Genomic DNA, 18,842 nt, shown 5'->3' with positions numbered 1-18,842 from the left:
ACCATACTTATTTTAGCACACAAGTGCCATGGATGGTGCAGATTTTTCTCCTGCACAAAAGGTTGTATTTGGGTTTAGGTTCATACAGCCTTCTGCTATACATGATGTCGGTCTTGTGGCAGTCTTTTATGTGGTTTGAATCCAGAGATCCCAAGTGACAATCATTGTCAAGGAAAATAGAAACAATACTTACATTTGTGATCATATGGCATTATGCTGGATTATGTGCTTGGATGCCAAACTATGATGAAACTATAGGCCAATGGCTTTGCCACTGCAGCTGAAGAATACACTGCACGAGGGCAGTTGCTCAAAGCGGTGGAATTGCATTTTAGAGCAGCAGGTAGGTCGCAAACCATCACTAAACTACGCTTGATCTGGACTCATTTTGAAGCATTATATTTAACTACATTAGTTAATTGATTTGCACTAAAATATTACGTACTGACACTTGAATATTGGTATAGAGCAATATCTACTGGCCATGAATGATACCACTGATCCAGAGGTATGAAATGCCTTTTTAATCCCTGTTAAAAAATTCTCTATAGTTTATAAAAACAGTCACCAAATGATCGATGCATGGATTTCAAATCTGTGATATATAGCATAGTTTAGGAACTACTACTCAAATGTTGTATAGTTGGCTTCAACTTTAATTCCAATTTAATTGTATTCGTATGAAATGCAACACTTTTATTCAGTCTCTGTTTTGCTTTGGAATAGACAGTATTTGTTGACTCTTATTAGAAATCGATTTGATAGATATTCTCATTTCTTTCAAATACAACATCTATATACGATGCTCACAATCAGACTATAGTTTTGAGCGTGCCCTTTCTCTACATTTGGTAGTCATACATTATACAATCACCAAGTTTAAACTCAAATCCATGTATTGCAATCCATATGTTGATTTGACTGCTCTGATGCTATCAATCAAACTCTGTAAACTCTTTGTTGTATTCTGAATCACAGACATGTTCACGTTCAACAAACCAGTGATTGCAATCTCAGGAATGCAACTGTTGTAGGCATGTCAACTACCCAATGCCATAATGTTTGGTTTGTACAAAAGAAGAGTCGGAGATTGAGCAAGTGCCAAGGATGTGGGATCCATTGAAGCTGTGATATGATTAAATATTTGTTCAGTTCTTAGCGTTCCATTCTGTGAATACAGCTGTGACATTAATGACAACTAACATTCACGTAATACTAATAATACTATACTCTATTATTTATTTCAAGGCTGTTAAAACCTTAAAATTATTGTATGCTAGTCACACTCGAAGCGGAAAGGAATTACAAAGACGCATAGCCCAAGAGGCTTCATCATCACAAGGATCTGTACCTTTGGCAACCGCAGCAACATCCCGACAAATTCCATCACCAGTTTCATTACCTAACCCTGAAGAACAACTATCAACTGCTACACTTTTAGATACCAATGCTGGTACAACAGGAACATTACCAAAGACACAATCGCTAAATAAAAACCACCACAAGATGTTTTCCGGTCTAGTTGCACCAAACCAGCCACATTCAGCTGCAATACACTTTTATTCTGGCGAGTTTCGTGGAAAACACAGTCCGACTTCTCCTATCGACCCAAATGCGTCTGAAAATCGATCTGAAGGATCTATGCTTGGCTCTAGACAGTTTTTTGTTGGTCAATCACAAACAGACAGCGCAATGCTACCAGACCGACAATCTCCTTTTCCCACAGGTTCTGGTACGACATCGCTTTTAAAACCATTGTCTAATGCTGCTGATTATTCTGGAGGTGGTGGTGATTTAAAAAAAGCATCTCAGGGACTACCAACCGACCGGATCAAAACCTTTGCTACAACTACAGGTGCTTCAAAACCTGTTTCTGGAAGAGTACTGACTGGAGGACTAAGAGACCAAATCAACCCTGCTTATTTTTCAAATCCTGCAACTGTTCCTGTTAAATCACTGGACAAATCTGATGTCATGCTAGAATCAATTGCCAACTCATATCTTGTTTTAGATGATAATGCAAAGGAGATTAGAAAAGTAGGTTTAAATTTAGATTGATCTATTGCAGAGTTTATCATTACCAGTTTATATTTTCTCATTCAAAATACACTTTTTGACTTGCGGTTTGATTTTTAGAGCGTCGCACCTGATGACCCATTCAACAAATTTTGGGAATCTGTCGAGAGATTAGTTGGTGAGATTTCACTGAGTGGACCTGTCGCGTTTGCTACTGCTCCACTCCATGATGGACAACGATCTTTTCAAGGAATTCCGGCTAAACCCTTACAGTCATCACAGCATAGTACAGATACTTGTTTTTATTTTTTCTATTGATGTGTTGATTTTTATGTTGTAATCTCACATCATGCATACCATGCTTTGACATGAATTTAGACTCGACTATGCAAAAGACTTTTATTCGCACTATTGAAACCCAGGCTGACTCTTCTGATACACAAAACAACACGGGGATCATGCAATCATATTTACTAGTGTCACCAGATATGCCTTTTGATTCTGATGCATCTGGCACTTTGAATCAGACACAACAAGCATTAAAGTATCACGGACTTGTTGACACTCCCTTTAATCAAATCCAAGGAAATACTGGGTCGTATACAAATGTTAGATTGGAGGACGTTTGTAGGTAATTTAGTCTAATGTTTGGAGCATGATTGCTTACTGTTTTAATGTAAACCAATCAACTGTAAAATTTATGTTTAAAACTGTACATTTATTGTTTGTTGTGCTAAACTTGATTGTTTACAGCTCCATTAGTGGGAAAAAAACGCTGGAGGAATACCGCATTGAGAATAATCATCTCAAGCAAATTGTAGATAAACTCACACAACAAATGGTTCATTTTGAAAGAGTGAGTATTGCTACTGTTGTTTTAATGCAGTTTTCCTATCGATCTGCTTAGCTTCATTGCTATCAAATTTGAGTTTGTAACTGATACCTGTACTTTTCAGGCGGCAGATGAGAATACAATTTTAAAAAGTAGCATTCTTCAACTCCGTAGTGATGTACAAAAACACGCCAAACGATATTATTCTGGAACCATGAATGGAAATAGCATGTATAGCTCGGTAATGCAGAATTTTGTCGGTGCAGGACTGTCTCAGGGATCATTGGGCAGTTCCCAGAAATCTGCAGACTTGGCCATGTCTGTGTCTCAGGAATCTGATTCAAATTCGTCAACTATGATAAAAGGCCTTAAAGATCGTATAGCACATTTGGAGAATGAACTAACAGTTGTAAAATCGGAACTAGAGCAGCAGGTTGGTTATATCTATATGTTGTTTTGTAGCAGGAATTACACTTTACATGCTGTAGTAACATGTAAGATGATTTGAATCGACATTTTTAGAACCTCGTTATTACCAAATACAGAGAACGCTGGGATAAACTAAAGGAATCTACCAAAAAGAAAAAGGAATCGAGATCTTACACTGATCTCATGGCAAGATCACTTGAACAGAATTCTCACTCTGATAATTCGTTGCTAACCTCGACCAGCACACCTCTTGTAACCAAGCCATCTTGTGTTGATGTTGAGGGCATTTCTAAGCCTAATGCTGCCTTTGTGGATGGGTTATTGCAATCTGATTCTGTAGCCGAGTTGACTCTCAAAGCCATAAAGTCAGAGCCTGCTCTTCATGGATCTGCTAGTTATACTTTGCCTGATGCACGGCCATTCTCAGATACAACTTTTTTAGCCCATGATAGTTCAACAGCTTTTCCAGACTATACCACCTTAGATCATCACGGCAGTCTATGTGAATCAAACCATGAACTATCGGATCATATAGCCCAATCTTCCATGACTGCACCTTCTTTAACTCATCAGTCACTCTACTACTCGACTACATTGGATGGAGATCAGTCGAAATTTGACGAGCAACAATGAGTAAAAATTAAACTTTAGTTTTAGAATGAACTTGTTTTTAATTGGTCAATAGAAATTTTGAGCCTGTTTTTAGAGATGCAATAAAGCTTGTTTTCTGATAGTTGGAGATTCAACCCAATGTTGAGTAAAGAGTGTAATGTGAACCCTCAGATGATACACCAGTTTTCTACAACACTTGAAAGTCTTGAACTTCACTTTGCAAGCCATTGAAGTCTATACTTGAATTCTTTGAAATAGCTATAGAATCCACCAGTCATTCAATGCCATCACCATCCATTCAAACAGTTTTATTAAAACCTAACGGCAACCACAAACTCCTCACACAAATCCGCAATCACTGTCTCAATGACGCGGCGATGCAGTGTCTGTTCCCATGCAGCCCAATGTGCTTCAGATTGTGTAGATGGATTCCGAATAGCGACTGATTGAGAAATAGTTAATGGCGCAATCATTCCCAAATCACCTGCGTCACATACCATTGTGGTAAAATACTGGATATGTTTGGTGGCATCAAATAGCTGGGATGAAGGTAAAATAGTCGAGTAAGGCTGAATTACCAAAAAACATTCTCGATCTGGAGCAGACTGGTCAGCCTTTCCTGCCATGGCATTCTGGCCCCTGTTTTCAACAGCTTCATCTTTTTTAGCTTGAGACAAAGTCTGCAATCTTGAAATCATGGTCTCTGAATGGACAATGGCTTCGTTGACATTTTTGGCCATCACTGGCTCTGGATTATGGATGCTATTTACAGCAACACGATCACATACTTGAACAATGCGTGGGTTTATATCGGCAGAAAGAGGTACACCTGTTTTGGAATCCGCAGGCATAAATGGCTTGATCCACATTTCATCCAGCGTGGACTGTACAAAATTATGCAATTGTTCCAGGACCTGTACATCAGAAATATCAGCACAAAACCAGACGTTGATAGTTGGGGCAAACGAAGCTCCATGTGAACCAAAACGATGGATAGGAGGAGCAATTGTATCAGCGATAGTGGTTGCCGATATCTTTGCAAAGCTTGATAAATCTGCACCAAGACGGTTAATCTCAGGTGCCATGCCTGCATAAATGCCGCGTACTTTATCATTAGAAGATATGGTCTGAGCAGTATGTTCGGCTATAGTCTGCATGCTTTCTAAACCTTTTACAGTAGCAGATGCGGCGGATGACCAAATTGTTCCCCATGACCAGTTGTTTGGCAGTTGCTGTTGCAGAGATTGGTCTGTAGACGGAAGTGGTTGCTCCTGTGGTTTAGATTGAGCTGATGAACCAGAAGGAATATCAGAGGGGAGAGTAGGAATATCAGCTGGTGCACCAGTAGATAAAGTTCCAACAGGAATACTGGCAGTATTAAGCAGTGCAGTTGTTTTTGGAGGCGGTCTTGCGATTGGCTTGGACACTTGTGGCAAGGATGGCTTTGCTGCTGTAGTAACAATAGGAGCCAGATCCACAGCTGCAGGCTTTGTAAAGGTATTTATTTCAGGAGCAGAGGTGACTTGTATTGGCGGAGCATCTATTTCATCCAAGAAACTTAGAATATCCTTTGAGGTAGACACTGGTGGTTTGACTGTATTCAATGCAGTAGAGGATGAGTTGGGTTTTGGAGGGCCAGTAATACTGTCCAGATCCTCTAAAAATCTAAACCGAGTCGAAGCACAAGAGTTAATAGCAATTCAATGCAATGGTAGAGAATGCAAGCAAGTCACCTCTTGACATCGTCTTGAGTATTCGACTGTTTACTGCTGTCCATTGTCACTAGCTGTAAAGTTTAATAGTTTTACATCAAAATGGGTTTTGATTAAATGCTGCTGCTATGGCCAAATGCTGCTTTTTGGCCAAAATTATCTGAAATTCCACCTCGATAAAAATAGCAATCTGTTCTGGTTTATCCAAAACAATGTCGGAGGATACAGGTAGATCCAATCATCCTGTACAATGTGTATGTGTCGTTGTATAGACGGCTTGAATTTATCAAAAACACTTAAAGTACACAACATGTAACCCTATATTCTCTGTATCTGACCCATATTTAGAATGGAACGATGTACTCCGAGACAAAGGCATTTTACCGCCTAAGCCTAAAGAACTTGAGATTACCGAAGATGAGATTGCACAAATGATAGACAAAACTGTCCATGAGATGCAGCACGGAAAGGCTCTTGAAGACAGGACGCTGGATGAGCTAGATGAACTGGAGGATCTAGAAGACGACAGGGTGCTAGAGTATGACATTTGCATTATAGTATTGGATGACATCAAGTGATAGTCCAACTTCTTTTCCATAAAGATGAACTGAACAGCTCAGCTAACCATCCAGTACTACCTTTTTATTGACATTCCCTTTTTATCAGATCATATCGCAGACAGCGTATGGCAGATATGAAGGCACAGCTGGCAGCAGAGAGGTTTGGTAGCGTGATTCAGATCTCTAAACCAGACTATAACATTCAGGTCACAGAGGCTAGCAAGACTGCATGGGTGGTGGTTCATATGTTCCAAAGTTATGCTTCATCGTGCAAACTGCTGAATGCTATTCTGGATAGACTCGCTGAAAAACACAAGAGCACCAAATTTTGCAAGATTGTGGCAGATCTGTGCATTCCCAACTATCCCGACAAGAACCTTCCAACGCTATTAATCTATGGAGAAGGTGATATGAGAAAGCAACTGATTGGAATGGATGCGTTTGGAGGTGCTGGGGCTACTGTTGAATCTGTAGAAACAGTCCTTGCTACACTCGGAGCAATCTCTGCTGATTCAATGGCCAAGAACAATGAACGAAAGGATGATGACGACGACGATCAAAACACTCGTAGAAGCATTCGAACTGGCTTTTCTCATATTTCTAAAAGTTCTGCGTCTCGAAAGGATGAGGATGATGATGATGGATGGGATTGATAATAGGTGTTTTAAATGCATACTTTGAATATTGCAGATTCAAACTATTGCTTTTTAAATATATTTCTTGTGAATTAATGTCACAGCTGTATTCACAGAATGGAACGCTAAGAACTGAACAAATATTTAATCATATCACAGCTTCAATAGATCCCACATCCTTGGCACTTGCTCAATCTCCGACTCTTCTTTTGTACAAACCAAACATTATGACATTGGGTAGTTGACATGCATACAACAGTTGCATTCCTGAGATTGCAATCACTGGTTTGTTGAACGTGAACATGTCTGTGATTCAGAATACAACAAAGAGTTTACAGAGTTTGATTGATAGCATCAGAGCAGTCAAATCAACATATGGATTGCAATACATGGATTTGAGTTTAAACTTGGTGATTGTATAATGTATGACTACCAAATGTAGAGAAAGGGCACGCTCAAAACTATAGTCTGATTGTGAGCATCGTATATAGATGTTGTATTTGAAAGAAATGAGAATATCTATCAAATCGATTTCTAATAAGAGTCAACAAATACTGTCTATTCCAAAGCAAAACAGAGACTGAATAAAAGTGTTGCATTTCATACGAATACGCTGTGATACTGTCGAGTGGCTAAACATCAAAGCCATTATTCCAGTCAAGTTCCTTGTAGGTAGAATATCATCGCTCTTGAATGACAAACGATCAATGATGCCACATCTACTATCGAGCGCTCTGACATTACTGGAGATCTAGGTTGTTACAGCAACTACCCGTGAAGAATAAATGACGGAGTTTTTCGCGACGCATTCACTTGCTTCCCCACATGGTCTAATTAATCATCTGATCTGAGCTTAGGTATGGCAGCTAAATAGACTCGCATTTCCGCCTATTACAACTGCTGAATAGCCGTTCTATTCCCTCAGCCTTAAAACGCATTGGTATTTAACAGATTCGATTGCCAGCCGAGTTTGACAGTCACTAGACTAAAATTGGATGAAAAGAACATCAGATTGTATTTACTGCACTTGTTTCTGATATTCTTTGGTGATTACCATCTCAAGCTCCTCTCAATTTTTATAGTAGGTTTGAGTCTGCTTGATACGACTTTGTTTAATTGAATATCAGATCCATTCGATGCTATATGCTTGAGCAAACTTGAATTAGTTTCGAATTTACAAATCTACTTTTTAAAGATATAGCCATATATGAACATGTTTTTTATAATAATATACAATACTTACATCTTTCGATACTCACTGGATACCAATTTAGCAGTATATCGACACCATAAAGACTGACCACTTTATTGCTTCGCTCAGTTTAACATAATCTCCGCCTCCGCCAACTTTTAATCTTTATCTATTGATACTTTCAGTATTTTCGATATGTTGAGTGCTCTGAGAGCATCAACATGCATACAGCCTACTACAGCCTCTATACAAGTACCAGTCAAGCCTTACGAACAACCAGTTGAAACACAAACTGGCCCGCAACTTGGCCACACTCTTGAAGATACTATTATCAAGAGCAGGTGGAAACTGGTAAGCTTGCCGCGTCCTGTTAATTAATGTCCAACTTATTTGCTGATATTGCATCTGGCATATTGGCTGATATGAGGGGCTGATACCGTCTTTAATGATTCAACCCCATCGGGTAATCCAAGAGTTTGACTTTTGACTGTTTCTATTGGTCATCTACTTTTCAGATTAAAGTAATTGGCAAGGGTGCTTTTGGTGAGGTATACCTAGCAGTAGATTTGACTACAAAGGAGCATGTAGCTGTCAAAGTTGAATCCCCAGATTGTAAAAAGCCGGTCTTGAAACTAGAGGTAGCTATTCTTCAAAAGCTACAAGGTATATTTATTGATTTTTGTGGCATGTCGGTGCAAGATGTTGATTTCATGCTCAACCCAAAAACTAATCAATGCACTTTGCCATGTAGCCTCATCACATGTATGTAAAATTATTGCCTGTGGGCGGTTTATTTCTCCATTAAGCTCTCCAGTTCAGCACGATAAAAGCTCCTCGAAGGATTCAAACGACAGCATTTACAGCTACCTTGTAATGGAACTCCTGGGCTCAAAGTAAAGTTGATATATATTTGTCATTTCAAGTTTTGAATCTTTAAATTTGATGCTCTACTTGATAGCCTATGGTTAAATCAACATATCCAAAATTAAAACTATGCCTATTTATTGCAGTCTATCGGATCTTCGTAAGCAACTGGGAGGAAAATTCAGTATAGCAACCACTGCATTGTTAGCAAAGCAAATGCTTCTAGGGATACAATCTGCCCACGAAATTGGATTTCTTCATCGTGATATCAAACCAGGAAATTTCTGTATAGCCTCTCAAGGGTCCACTTATATTGACGAGTGTAGGCGGCTAAGATGTTTTCTCATTGACTTTGGATTGTCGCGGAGATATCTTTCATCGTCTGGAAAAGTTCGCGAGGTAATTGATCATCATTCACATTCATGCATTAGGTCAGATATATTTATAGTTTCATGGTATTTAGGCTCGCACCAAAGTTGGATTTCGTGGAACTGCAAGATATGCATCCATCTCAGCACACTGCGGAACCGTAAGTGCCAGCTCACACTTTTAAATTGTATTAGGTAATCAATTGATACTAAAGCCACAAGCTCTTTAAAAATTGTGATCACTCTATTACATCAGGAACTTTGTCGTGTAGACGATTTGTGGTCACTTTTTTATATTATTGTCGAGTTTCTCACTGGTGCTCTACCCTGGAAAGGGAGGGAAAAGGAAAAGATTGGCGTCATGAAAAAGGAGTTGACAAATCCACAACTTGTGGCTGAATTGCCACAACCTGTACTATCGATTTATTCGTATCTGAAAACATTAAGTTATGAAGATGTGCCAGATTATAAGCTGATGTTACATTTTCTTGACGAGCTGTTTAAAAGCTCAAAGATGCCAGAGAATGTTCAGTACGATTGGGACATAAAGCACACTGGTAGTCCTACACCATCGACTGAAAATCACAGCCAAGCTCGACCATCCAACGATCTCTCAAGTGACCATCAAATTCTGGAGAAAAACAAAACACCCAAACTTCCTGAGCAAACTATTAGCCCCGATATGACTGGTCCAGAAACGCCCACAACTGCAACTGGGAAAATTCCGTTTTCATCTATTGATGCTGCAAAGTCGTGTATAAATGTGCCTGAAATGACTACAGGTAATATACCATACCCCATCAAAACTGATCCGGGGGATCTTTATTGTGTCGACCGATTAGATAAAATTGCTTCGCCCACTCCGTCATACTCTACAAACACTATCCAAGAGGTAATTGCTATTCTTGACTGGAATTCAACTGATGGATAATGACTACAAACAATAACGATATATAATGCTTCAATGATATCATTTTTGGATGGATTGAAGCTTGAATTACGCGCTAACTCTACAGTACATATGTCACTGACAATATACATAGCCTATCTTTACTCGAGTAGTTCGATCATTTTCTCTGGCAAGCAGTAGTCATCAAGAATCACCCACAGGCCATTTTGGCACATCTAGCCACACGCTAGGTGATGTAGCCTGCCAACCTCGGTGGGTCAACAACGGTTTGCTTGATCAATCAAAAGGTGTTTGTTCAACTCATCAGCTGACGATTAATTCCAATCTAAAGCCCACCGTCATCAGATCCTCCATTGAACGCTTCCCGCTCCAGGCACATACGCCTCAGACGACTTCGTATCCTGTGATAGATTCGCTAAACAAACCTTCTGTTTCTGGTATTTCTTCTGTTGCACCTGTTGTAAAAGGCGAATCTGGAAAAGCACATCGTAAAAAACGGAGTCGATGGTGGGCGGACTTTTCTATTTGTTTTTAGACAAATACTTTATCATTTTAGGTTATATATTTTCAAAGAGGCATTCCATCTAGGCTGTATCACAGATTATATTAGTCCAGTTTGTTGCATTCAAGAATTAGACAACTTTAGCATTTTGTTTAGATTACAAATGTATTCCGATTCAATTGCTGTATCTGGATATTTACCTGCGTTGAGCGTGAGCTGCTACCTGATGACAATTTTTGGTATATTTCTATGTACATAGTCCATATATCCATGACATATCAAATCTTGGTTTATCGAGGTCTATCCATTCCTAATATATATATTTTATAACAGTATCCAAACGTACCCACATTATAATGAACAAACTATTCGATACATTCGAGCTTTTAGATTGTATACTGATTCATGCAGTGTTCCATACACTTGGTCCAAACAAACACCAAAAGAATTTAAATGAATTCAAGCCATCTAAACATAGCTGGATCATTTATTCAGATTGATACGTATTATTTTTGCAAGCTTTGAAATATATCCCAATCGCAAAAAACTGATTCACACAAACGAAGGTCCGGGAAAAGGAAATTCACGACGGAGCAACAACGACAGTTCTAGAAATGCTGGTTCAGAAAGTGGATGAACAGCTCCGTGTCGTATTAAAAAATCCACAACGACCAACCCAGCTTCTGGAGTGAATTCTCCCTTGCTCAAATGATCCTTGACTGTTTCCAAATCCCACAAGAAAAACTCTTCTACTTCGCCATCTGCTGGATGTGGAATAAATGATGCGTCCAATTCAAGATCATAGCAGAATTCCGTGTCGGGGATGTATCCCCTGATGGAAGAGTCTTGCCAAAAGGAGACGACTCCAACAGAGATGGCTCGAGATGCTATGTCAGAAGAAATACCTGCTTCCTCAAAACTCTCCTTGATGATGTTGGCTGTTGGATTGGCTCCACAAGGCAGACCTCCGCCTACAATATTATCTAACATGCCTGGATTCGTTTGTTTTCGATAAGATCGTCGTGCAACCCACATCTTGATGGTAGACTGGTGATGAGCATCCACTGTTCGTACGTATCCATTTAAATGGCATCCATAAGACCGTACACCAAACAATCCAATTGCTGATCGTTCAATGGCAACAATAGGCTCGTTGTTGGATCCGTAGACAGTATACTGCTCATTGCGCCATCCCTTTAAACACTCAAACAGACCAGATGATTTCCATGCAGATAGCATGCTGGCTATTGCATGTGTGCGTTGCTGATATGACAATAAACTTGGAACAAGTGTAATGGATATAGGTGTTGACGTAAAGTACGATGACTTTGAAAAGGCTTCAATGGCAAATGGAGGAACAAAGCCAACTAAAGTGTTGGCTATGTAAAGCTGCTTTGAAGATGGAGTGGATGGATTCTGTTTGGTAGAGAACAAAACACTTTTTTCTGCTGCACTGGTGAAACTGTTGAATGTTCTGGCAATCTCAATGAGTGATGCTGACATTGTTTTTATCGATTGTTGAATTGGTTAAAAGTTGAAAGATAAGCAGAAAACCCGCAATCATTTGGCAAATTCCAACATCTCAATGCTGAAAAGTCTATTTTATTTGCCGTTTAATAATATCAAGTGAATCACATTCAGTATTAGGAATTGCATCAAATCGACAGTCCTCCAGAGATGATTTTAGCAAGACAATTCAATCTAATTCCAGCCAGCTTGACTTTACGATTGTCTATATCAATGGCTTGAATAGAGCACTCCGAGTCACATATGCAGTTTAAAAACGACGCATATGTTGCAACACGAAGTAATGGGCGACTAATAAACCATTTCCAGGTATCGCCTTTAGTAAGAGCATCCGATGATAGAAATATAAAGTTTTGAACAACAATCTGTATAAAAGCATTGTGCTCCACATCACTATACTCTCCTATATCTGGTCTAGTTTTGTTTGGACCCAGAGCAACAACAGAGAAACATGCATACGGACGGCGGATCTTTTCGGAAAACTTTAAAAAAATATCACCAATTTTGGTGGTTTTTGAACTGCCAGGTGCACCATCGAGTTGAACTGCAGAATTGATTTCTGTAATGAAATCAGAGTGGATGGTCAGAATGTTGCGAGCCATAGACTGCAAAATAGTAAGCCCCTCAATTTCTGATTCAAGTCGTACAATATAAGCAATATTCGATTCGCCAGCAGATCGCTTTTGGTTTTCAGGGTATAAAGATGTTTCGGCTTTTGAAATAGACTCTTTTTCCTTGAACACTTTATCCTCAATGGCTTTACTCAAGCGGTTGCTACGACGACATCGCTTTTTGACCAGATAATCAAGGTATTGAACTATATGTGACAAATTGGTGGAGAACTTGATCTATATCACAAGACATGGCTTAGTATGATTGCAATTCAACAGACCAATTGTTTTGGCAAGATAGGAAAATTAGCATTGAGTATACCTCGTCTTCAATAAATATAGAAATTGCTCGGTTTCGACTAGCAAGTTTGGCATCAAGTGAATCATTCAAGATAGATCTGGAATCCTCAAAATTGGAACCATTTGATGTGGAAAAAGATTGTCCCAAAGCCAAGACTTTTTGCTTTAATTCTGAAGGAGATGACCGAGATGAAGCATTTACTTCTCTCATAAATGTGCTGGTGGCTGGGTCTTCAGATGATCGTGAAGGACCAGGTGAGGGTAAATTGCGTGTTGGAGGTGGAGTTGAAATTAAATGATTGGTCGAATAGCTTCCTGAAACAGGTAAAGCCGAGCTTTGAGATACTGGCACCAACCTATCAGTGGGAGAGTCCCCACCAATAGAGCGTGGAAGACTCGCAGATGCATCAGCTTCCGAGTCAGATGTAGGATATGAGCTGTTTGAATATTGGTTTGCAGAAACATTAGAAAATCGTCTCAAGTTTTCACCAAGTTTAGGACTAGTATATGGTTGTACATAGGAGTTGACATGTCGTGAAGAACCCCATTGAGAAGAACGATCTGTTAAAACTGGTGATGCACGCTGATTATTTATAGGTAATGAAAATGTGGTGTTAGCTATAATACTTTTTCTTGTATGAAAATTGGGAACCAAATAGGTGCTAACCTGAGTACTAATTTCACCAGAACTTAATGGCTGAGCAATGCTTGGTATTAATGCATTATTGTTATTCTGTAAATCTTCCTGAAAAGGTGCAAGAGGTGGATAATCTTTGTCTGGACTACTGGTATCACGATTTTTTAAAGAGTTAGATTCCACCAAGGGCTGCATATTAATATGATGATTAGTATCCTGAGCAGCGGAAAACGGCATCTCATAGCTGTTGTCAAAGCCCTCATAAGATGAGCTAGTCTGTTCGTCACTTCCGAGATTTTTTAAACTTAGTACAGGACCATCCCATCCAGAATTACGAGCATGCTTTTCCAGGGCAAGAATAGTGCGAAGAACAATCAGAGCAGCCTTTTTTTCCCTGTCTTGCTCAGGAAAAACCAGCAAATTGGACACTGTAAACAAAAGTGCACGCTTGATATGCAACGATTTACACAACTCCAAGAAAAAAATGATTTTGTGAATAGCAAAACGCGGTCCCATTGCTAGCAACTGGCACTCTACTCGAGGATAAAGAGCGCATGCTAAACGACAAAATATATCTCCACTACGCAAAATAGAGATGAGGTCTGTTGAGAAATCAATACTCATGTCCAAAACATTGCATACCCTAAAACATTTTGGAAATTGATACGGATGTAAGAATTTGAAGAGCTGAAAAAGTATTGCTAGGATGGTAAAACACTCCATTGTCATCAATTTTTAAATAAACAGTTTTCAATACTTTACCATTCAACCACCTTGGGTGAATACTCTCGATACATGAACAGTGTGTTCTGCGCATTTTGATTGGCCGGCATTGGAAATGCACGCTAATACATACAAGTGTAAGTAAATCAAAATTCACATAGACTAAACTCAGACTCAATCTGCTGTTTATAGGAATGTACCTTGTCTTCAATGGATAGTTCACTGAGAATGCGGTCAGATACTTCGAATGTTTCATTCGAGTTTAACAGCGACATAAATACAATTTCTTGCTGTGTGGGCTCGGGTTTCTAAAAGCAGCATATTCAAAGAATCAAAACTGTTAGTTGAGAATCTTCGAATAAATGAAAATTTTCGAGATACCAAGCTACAACTACACGCAGCACTACGATGCTAGGTTTAAATAGATTGACTTGCCTGAACTTTGCTGGCATTGGCAATCTCGTGGTAACTGGTGGATATTTTTTCAACAAGCTGGAGCATTTTAAAATTTTCTTGACCAGAGACTTGAGCAGAAGTTGCTGTAGAAACCGATTCACTTACAGCATGCTCATTAATAGTTGGCAGAGATGAATGGGTGGCCACGCTGATTGAAGATTTAGTAGACAAAGATGATGTGGATGGAGGTTTTTTTTGATGATGCTGGTATTGTTGCTGCTGGTAATACTGATTATTTGCCGGAACGCTCTTTAAACCGGACTGGTAATGCGAATTGGATGTCAATTGCCTACGGGTTGTATAGCCACGCCACACTCGCTGGATATTGGTTGCACAGCGAGAATAGTGTCTGAATTTGACAAAGTTATGAATAGCACTGATAGCACCTTGTGAAATAGAAATAGTTCCGCCGTAATTGTCTTCAAAGATGGTCACTTCAGATGGAGGAATCCTGGCAGTCTTGAGGAGAGCAACCGCTTTTGAGCGAATAAATTGGCGAGAAATGGGAGTGGGCAGTGAAGTGTTCTTAGTGCCATCTGCAGCCCTGACAAACCGATCAAAGAAGTCGAGCATGGAATAAGAGTTCCGTTTCTGCTGTATACTGACATAGTGCGACTGGGCCTGCATCTGCAGCTGTGTGTGGCCTTGCAATGGTTGCTGCATGTGTACAGGAAATGTATTTAATAGAACAAGTTGCTAGAATAACAGTGAGTGAAAGTCAATCGCAATCAATGAGTCTAAGTAAAGGCAATGGCTGTTGATTTGGTGAGCCTACTCTCCCAGCAGTAGTGTGACTATCTATTTGACAACTGTAATATCAACTTTGTTGTAAAACAAATTCTTGATGGTAAACCTCGAATCGAGACGAAGCGCACCCACACATTTGGAACCGGTTTCAGCGTTGAGCTTGGGATTACTTCGTTTTTATTATCCTACTTCATATGAAGTATCTTCTACCCATGACACTGTTGCTATTCATTGCGATGACAATTTAGAACTGACACACAATGTCACCCCTACAAATACGCATCCCATCCCGAGTATCCGTCCTGTTCCAGTTTAGAAGTTCAAGTTAATATTCAACATGAATTGGGATTATAGTCTACGGAAGCAATACAGAATAGTCCTGATTATCATTCATACGACATACGCCATGATCCAAACGACTCTCCAAGCGCTATTCCAGATAATACTGTCAATGCCAGTGTTAATGAGTTTGTAATAGGCACTGCTAGTGAAATGTCGGCATCTCCTAACGTGTAATAATAAACTGTCGATCCACTGAGATTCACTGCCAAGGGCAATACATACTATCAAGACCGTATCTGTAATTAGAGCCATTCATCTAATGATTCTATCTAGTTAAAATAAGTATAATCATTGCAATTGAAAAGGCTTGCCTGCCAGCGAGTACCAAGAAACCACAGTTCCGCTGCCTGTCTTGTCCACCAGGAACTAGATGCATGCTTGAGGCTCACTGCTTCCAATCCCTTACTGCCTGACTTGATGAATGGGTTAGTGAACCCCCAGCAAATGGCAACGATGAATAACCCAACTATGCTTTCTAAAGTATCAATAGTCCAAAACAAGTGGATATAAACGGTTCATTATTACATCCATCACTTGGTTCCAAACTATCTTGCTCAAATGTCATTCACTGATCCAGCCAAGGCTGTTGTAGCCATCATTATACACCAGCCCTTACCCACATTCCCAAGAACCATGCTGATCTTTATAACCAAAGAAACTCGAGTTTTGGGAATTGTAATTACCAGCAATTCAATACGTTCGTATTTGAAATCGTCCCGTCTTTGTATATCCTCGACCTCCCTTGAACGGAGTATACCCTTCGTTTTGAACTGCCAATGAGTCAATGCGTATGCCAGATACTGAATGCATATTGATTCGAAAATCAACATTAAACACTATATTCTTGGATCGCTTAGACAGCTCCGCTCTATTTGAAAGCACAGATCTACAACTATTAGTATCATGAATGCAATCTAAACACTGCAGATACACTCACGCATTCTCAGTGACAAGGTATCCAGTAAATTGTGCAAGTCCTGATGTGGTTAGATTTGCTGCCATTTTCCCAATCGTCCATGTAAGCACCTACAGCCATCAACGCAATTAGTTAAAATAGACTTTTGATCCAAGATCCACAATAAAATACCTTGCTGGTAGGATCAAAACTACAGCGTCCTATAGTTGGATTGGTACGGATGGACAAGACTTCAGTGGGCAAATTGGCAGTAATCACCAACTGATCTATCATCCTTTCGCTTGGTATTTTAGGATGAATGCTAATATCTAGTTTACCTATATTGATGGCAAACCATCCAATGCAGACAATCCACATTATTAAAACGTTTTTAAACATGGAATGATTTGAAAAACTAGACAGTACAGAGTATATACCTCCACTCCTTTTCCATTTCAGTGTTGGCTTGACTAGGATGGGAAGCTGAGTCTGGCTGTGGATTGGAACACTAGATTTCACGACCAATCCAAAATGTCAAGCCAGATTCCAGTCACACTCATGCATAAAGATACTCACTTGTACTCCATCAGGCGAAACGCTCCATCAGGAGGAACAAACGACAGCGTTCGATCTCGTTCGTAACGTCCTACACGAACACATGGATGTAGACTCGACATGCCATCTGCAATCGCAGTCTTGTTGCCTAATGTGAGAAGAAGATCTGGCATACCAGAAAGCTTACTGGTACACAGAATGTCTCCAAATATGGCGCCTGCTACTATTTTCCCGTTCCTGTGCATACAGCAATTCAAGTGTTCAATACAAATGGTTTGCATTCAGCCATATCCGACTATAAAACACGCAATAAACTAGACACTTGGAGCCATTAATGTCTCGTAATGAAAATCATTCAATATGGCATACCTGTCCATGATAACATCCAACTCTTCAACAACATCAAAAAATATCTCATTGTTGGTGTATTTGAGTCCTGTTGATCGCCATGGAACAGTCGATGCATACCCTGTCGGCAGCTTGGTGCCGAATCTATCATCAAGACTCGGATTCAGTCAAAATCCGAATCTGCCAGTCAAAATAGACATTGTCTTGTCCAATACATGTATACCCACTGAGTCCCAATAGACACTGCATTCATCATCGATGCCAGCAGCGATGGTGGAGGAATCATCTCCTTGAGTAAACACGGCTCGGTGATGTATGGCGATCCATAGTCAACCAACTCTTCTAGCAGCTCATACACAATCACAAAATTCTCTTTGAGAATCTGCTCAGACATGCCGCCGAAATAGTCGTACAAAAGCTCGACGATCTGATGCAAGAAGAAGAAGACGCTGGACGGCGCAACTGGTATTTGATATCAAGTTTTAGTCGAGATTCATTTTCATTGGTGACAGATATAACGTGTTGAGAATGATTTCCAATGCATTCATATAATGTAGATAAAGCTGACGCTGTTGTTTACATAAAGTTTATTACCTTCTGTCTGAACAGCAGATACAAACAGCAAGTCATGTCTGCTGATGTATAGCATGTAGTACCCTTCTATATACAGTACAGGAGGAGCCTCTTGCTGTATAGGATATCCTTGCACTTGAACTACAAACTCATCAATCACTCGACGAGACAAGACCTGCTTCCAATGCTTTTCAATGATGACAGACCTAACGTTGCATAAAGTGGGTCAATTGCATTGTACCGACCAAAACATGGGCAAATCAGCACTATGGCTCATTATGTAGGTCAATATACTTGCCCACTATTATCAATCACAAACAGACTGTCAAACATGGTGTCAGATGTATGTGGTTGATATGGGCCTTGAAGATTCTAAAAAGTCAAAGTTGTGAATGGACGCAAAACAGCAGTAAAATAAACAGCCAATTGGCAAACTGCATCTGCCATGGCGGGTACGATCAACATTGTCATGCATTTAGTTTATTCTGTCGCTAAT

At 39.7% G+C, this 18,842-nt stretch overlaps 8 protein-coding genes across 8 annotated transcripts; 3 read left to right on the top strand and 5 right to left on the bottom strand.

Annotated features, from left to right (window-relative positions):
- The first annotated feature begins 823 nt into the window (after positions 1 to 823).
- BATDEDRAFT_84859 (uncharacterized protein) lies at positions 824 to 3,957 on the top strand. Its single transcript, XM_006676276.1, has 7 exons — positions 824 to 1,209; positions 1,281 to 2,037; positions 2,137 to 2,302; positions 2,395 to 2,647; positions 2,770 to 2,872; positions 2,973 to 3,281; positions 3,371 to 3,957. The coding sequence occupies exons 2-7, from the start codon at positions 1,507 to 1,509 to the stop codon at positions 3,908 to 3,910; spliced, it is 1,902 nt and encodes a 633-aa protein (XP_006676339.1). The 5' UTR covers positions 824 to 1,209; positions 1,281 to 1,506; the 3' UTR covers positions 3,911 to 3,957.
- A 115-nt stretch (positions 3,958 to 4,072) lies between these two features.
- On the bottom strand, positions 4,073 to 5,666 carry BATDEDRAFT_84858 (uncharacterized protein; the record flags this gene model as incomplete). Its single annotated transcript, XM_006675994.1, has 2 exons — positions 4,073 to 5,554; positions 5,623 to 5,666. The coding sequence occupies 2 exons, from the start codon at positions 5,664 to 5,666 to the stop codon at positions 4,201 to 4,203; spliced, it is 1,398 nt and encodes a 465-aa protein (XP_006676057.1). The 3' UTR covers positions 4,073 to 4,200.
- A 282-nt stretch (positions 5,667 to 5,948) lies between these two features.
- BATDEDRAFT_5121 (uncharacterized protein) lies at positions 5,949 to 6,715 on the top strand (the record flags this gene model as incomplete). The annotated part of the gene is made up of 2 exons (XM_006674853.1): positions 5,949 to 6,139; positions 6,268 to 6,715. Coding segments are annotated over 2 exons (639 nt in total), but the record flags the coding sequence as incomplete, so codon positions are not given.
- Positions 6,716 to 8,503: 1,788 nt separating this feature from the next.
- On the top strand, positions 8,504 to 9,812 carry BATDEDRAFT_2475 (uncharacterized protein; the record flags this gene model as incomplete). The annotated part of the gene is made up of 6 exons (XM_006674826.1): positions 8,504 to 8,651; positions 8,740 to 8,776; positions 8,819 to 8,881; positions 8,999 to 9,251; positions 9,316 to 9,381; positions 9,477 to 9,812. Coding segments are annotated over 6 exons (903 nt in total), but the record flags the coding sequence as incomplete, so codon positions are not given.
- Positions 9,813 to 11,196: 1,384 nt separating this feature from the next.
- BATDEDRAFT_4481 (uncharacterized protein) lies at positions 11,197 to 11,904 on the bottom strand (the record flags this gene model as incomplete). Its single annotated transcript, XM_006674847.1, has 1 exon — positions 11,197 to 11,904. A coding segment is annotated over one exon (708 nt), but the record flags the coding sequence as incomplete, so codon positions are not given.
- A 311-nt stretch (positions 11,905 to 12,215) lies between these two features.
- Positions 12,216 to 15,549, bottom strand: BATDEDRAFT_84855 (uncharacterized protein; the record flags this gene model as incomplete). The annotated part of the gene is made up of 6 exons (XM_006675993.1): positions 12,216 to 13,007; positions 13,093 to 13,653; positions 13,738 to 14,350; positions 14,470 to 14,552; positions 14,631 to 14,738; positions 14,872 to 15,549. The coding sequence occupies 6 exons, from the start codon at positions 15,547 to 15,549 to the stop codon at positions 12,288 to 12,290; spliced, it is 2,763 nt and encodes a 920-aa protein (XP_006676056.1). The 3' UTR covers positions 12,216 to 12,287.
- A 312-nt stretch (positions 15,550 to 15,861) lies between these two features.
- On the bottom strand, positions 15,862 to 16,448 carry BATDEDRAFT_9024 (uncharacterized protein; the record flags this gene model as incomplete). The annotated part of the gene is made up of 3 exons (XM_006675006.1): positions 15,862 to 15,935; positions 16,037 to 16,177; positions 16,301 to 16,448. Coding segments are annotated over 3 exons (363 nt in total), but the record flags the coding sequence as incomplete, so codon positions are not given.
- Positions 16,449 to 16,665: 217 nt separating this feature from the next.
- Positions 16,666 to 18,679, bottom strand: BATDEDRAFT_85853 (uncharacterized protein; the record flags this gene model as incomplete). The annotated part of the gene is made up of 9 exons (XM_006675992.1): positions 16,666 to 16,843; positions 16,913 to 17,001; positions 17,063 to 17,208; positions 17,308 to 17,378; positions 17,447 to 17,662; positions 17,795 to 17,917; positions 18,001 to 18,235; positions 18,368 to 18,552; positions 18,666 to 18,679. 9 exons carry the CDS (start codon positions 18,677 to 18,679, stop codon positions 16,666 to 16,668), a joined length of 1,257 nt encoding a protein of 418 aa, XP_006676055.1.
- Between the last annotated feature and the right edge of the window lie 163 nt (positions 18,680 to 18,842).

This window comes from Batrachochytrium dendrobatidis (assembly GCF_000203795.2).
Source record: "Batrachochytrium dendrobatidis JAM81 unplaced genomic scaffold BATDEscaffold_1, whole genome shotgun sequence".
In the NCBI taxonomy this organism is placed as follows: Eukaryota; Fungi; Chytridiomycota; class Chytridiomycetes; order Rhizophydiales; genus Batrachochytrium; species Batrachochytrium dendrobatidis.
The sequence above is the reverse complement of the archived record's forward strand: the minus strand, read 5'-3'. Positions and strand labels throughout refer to the sequence as shown.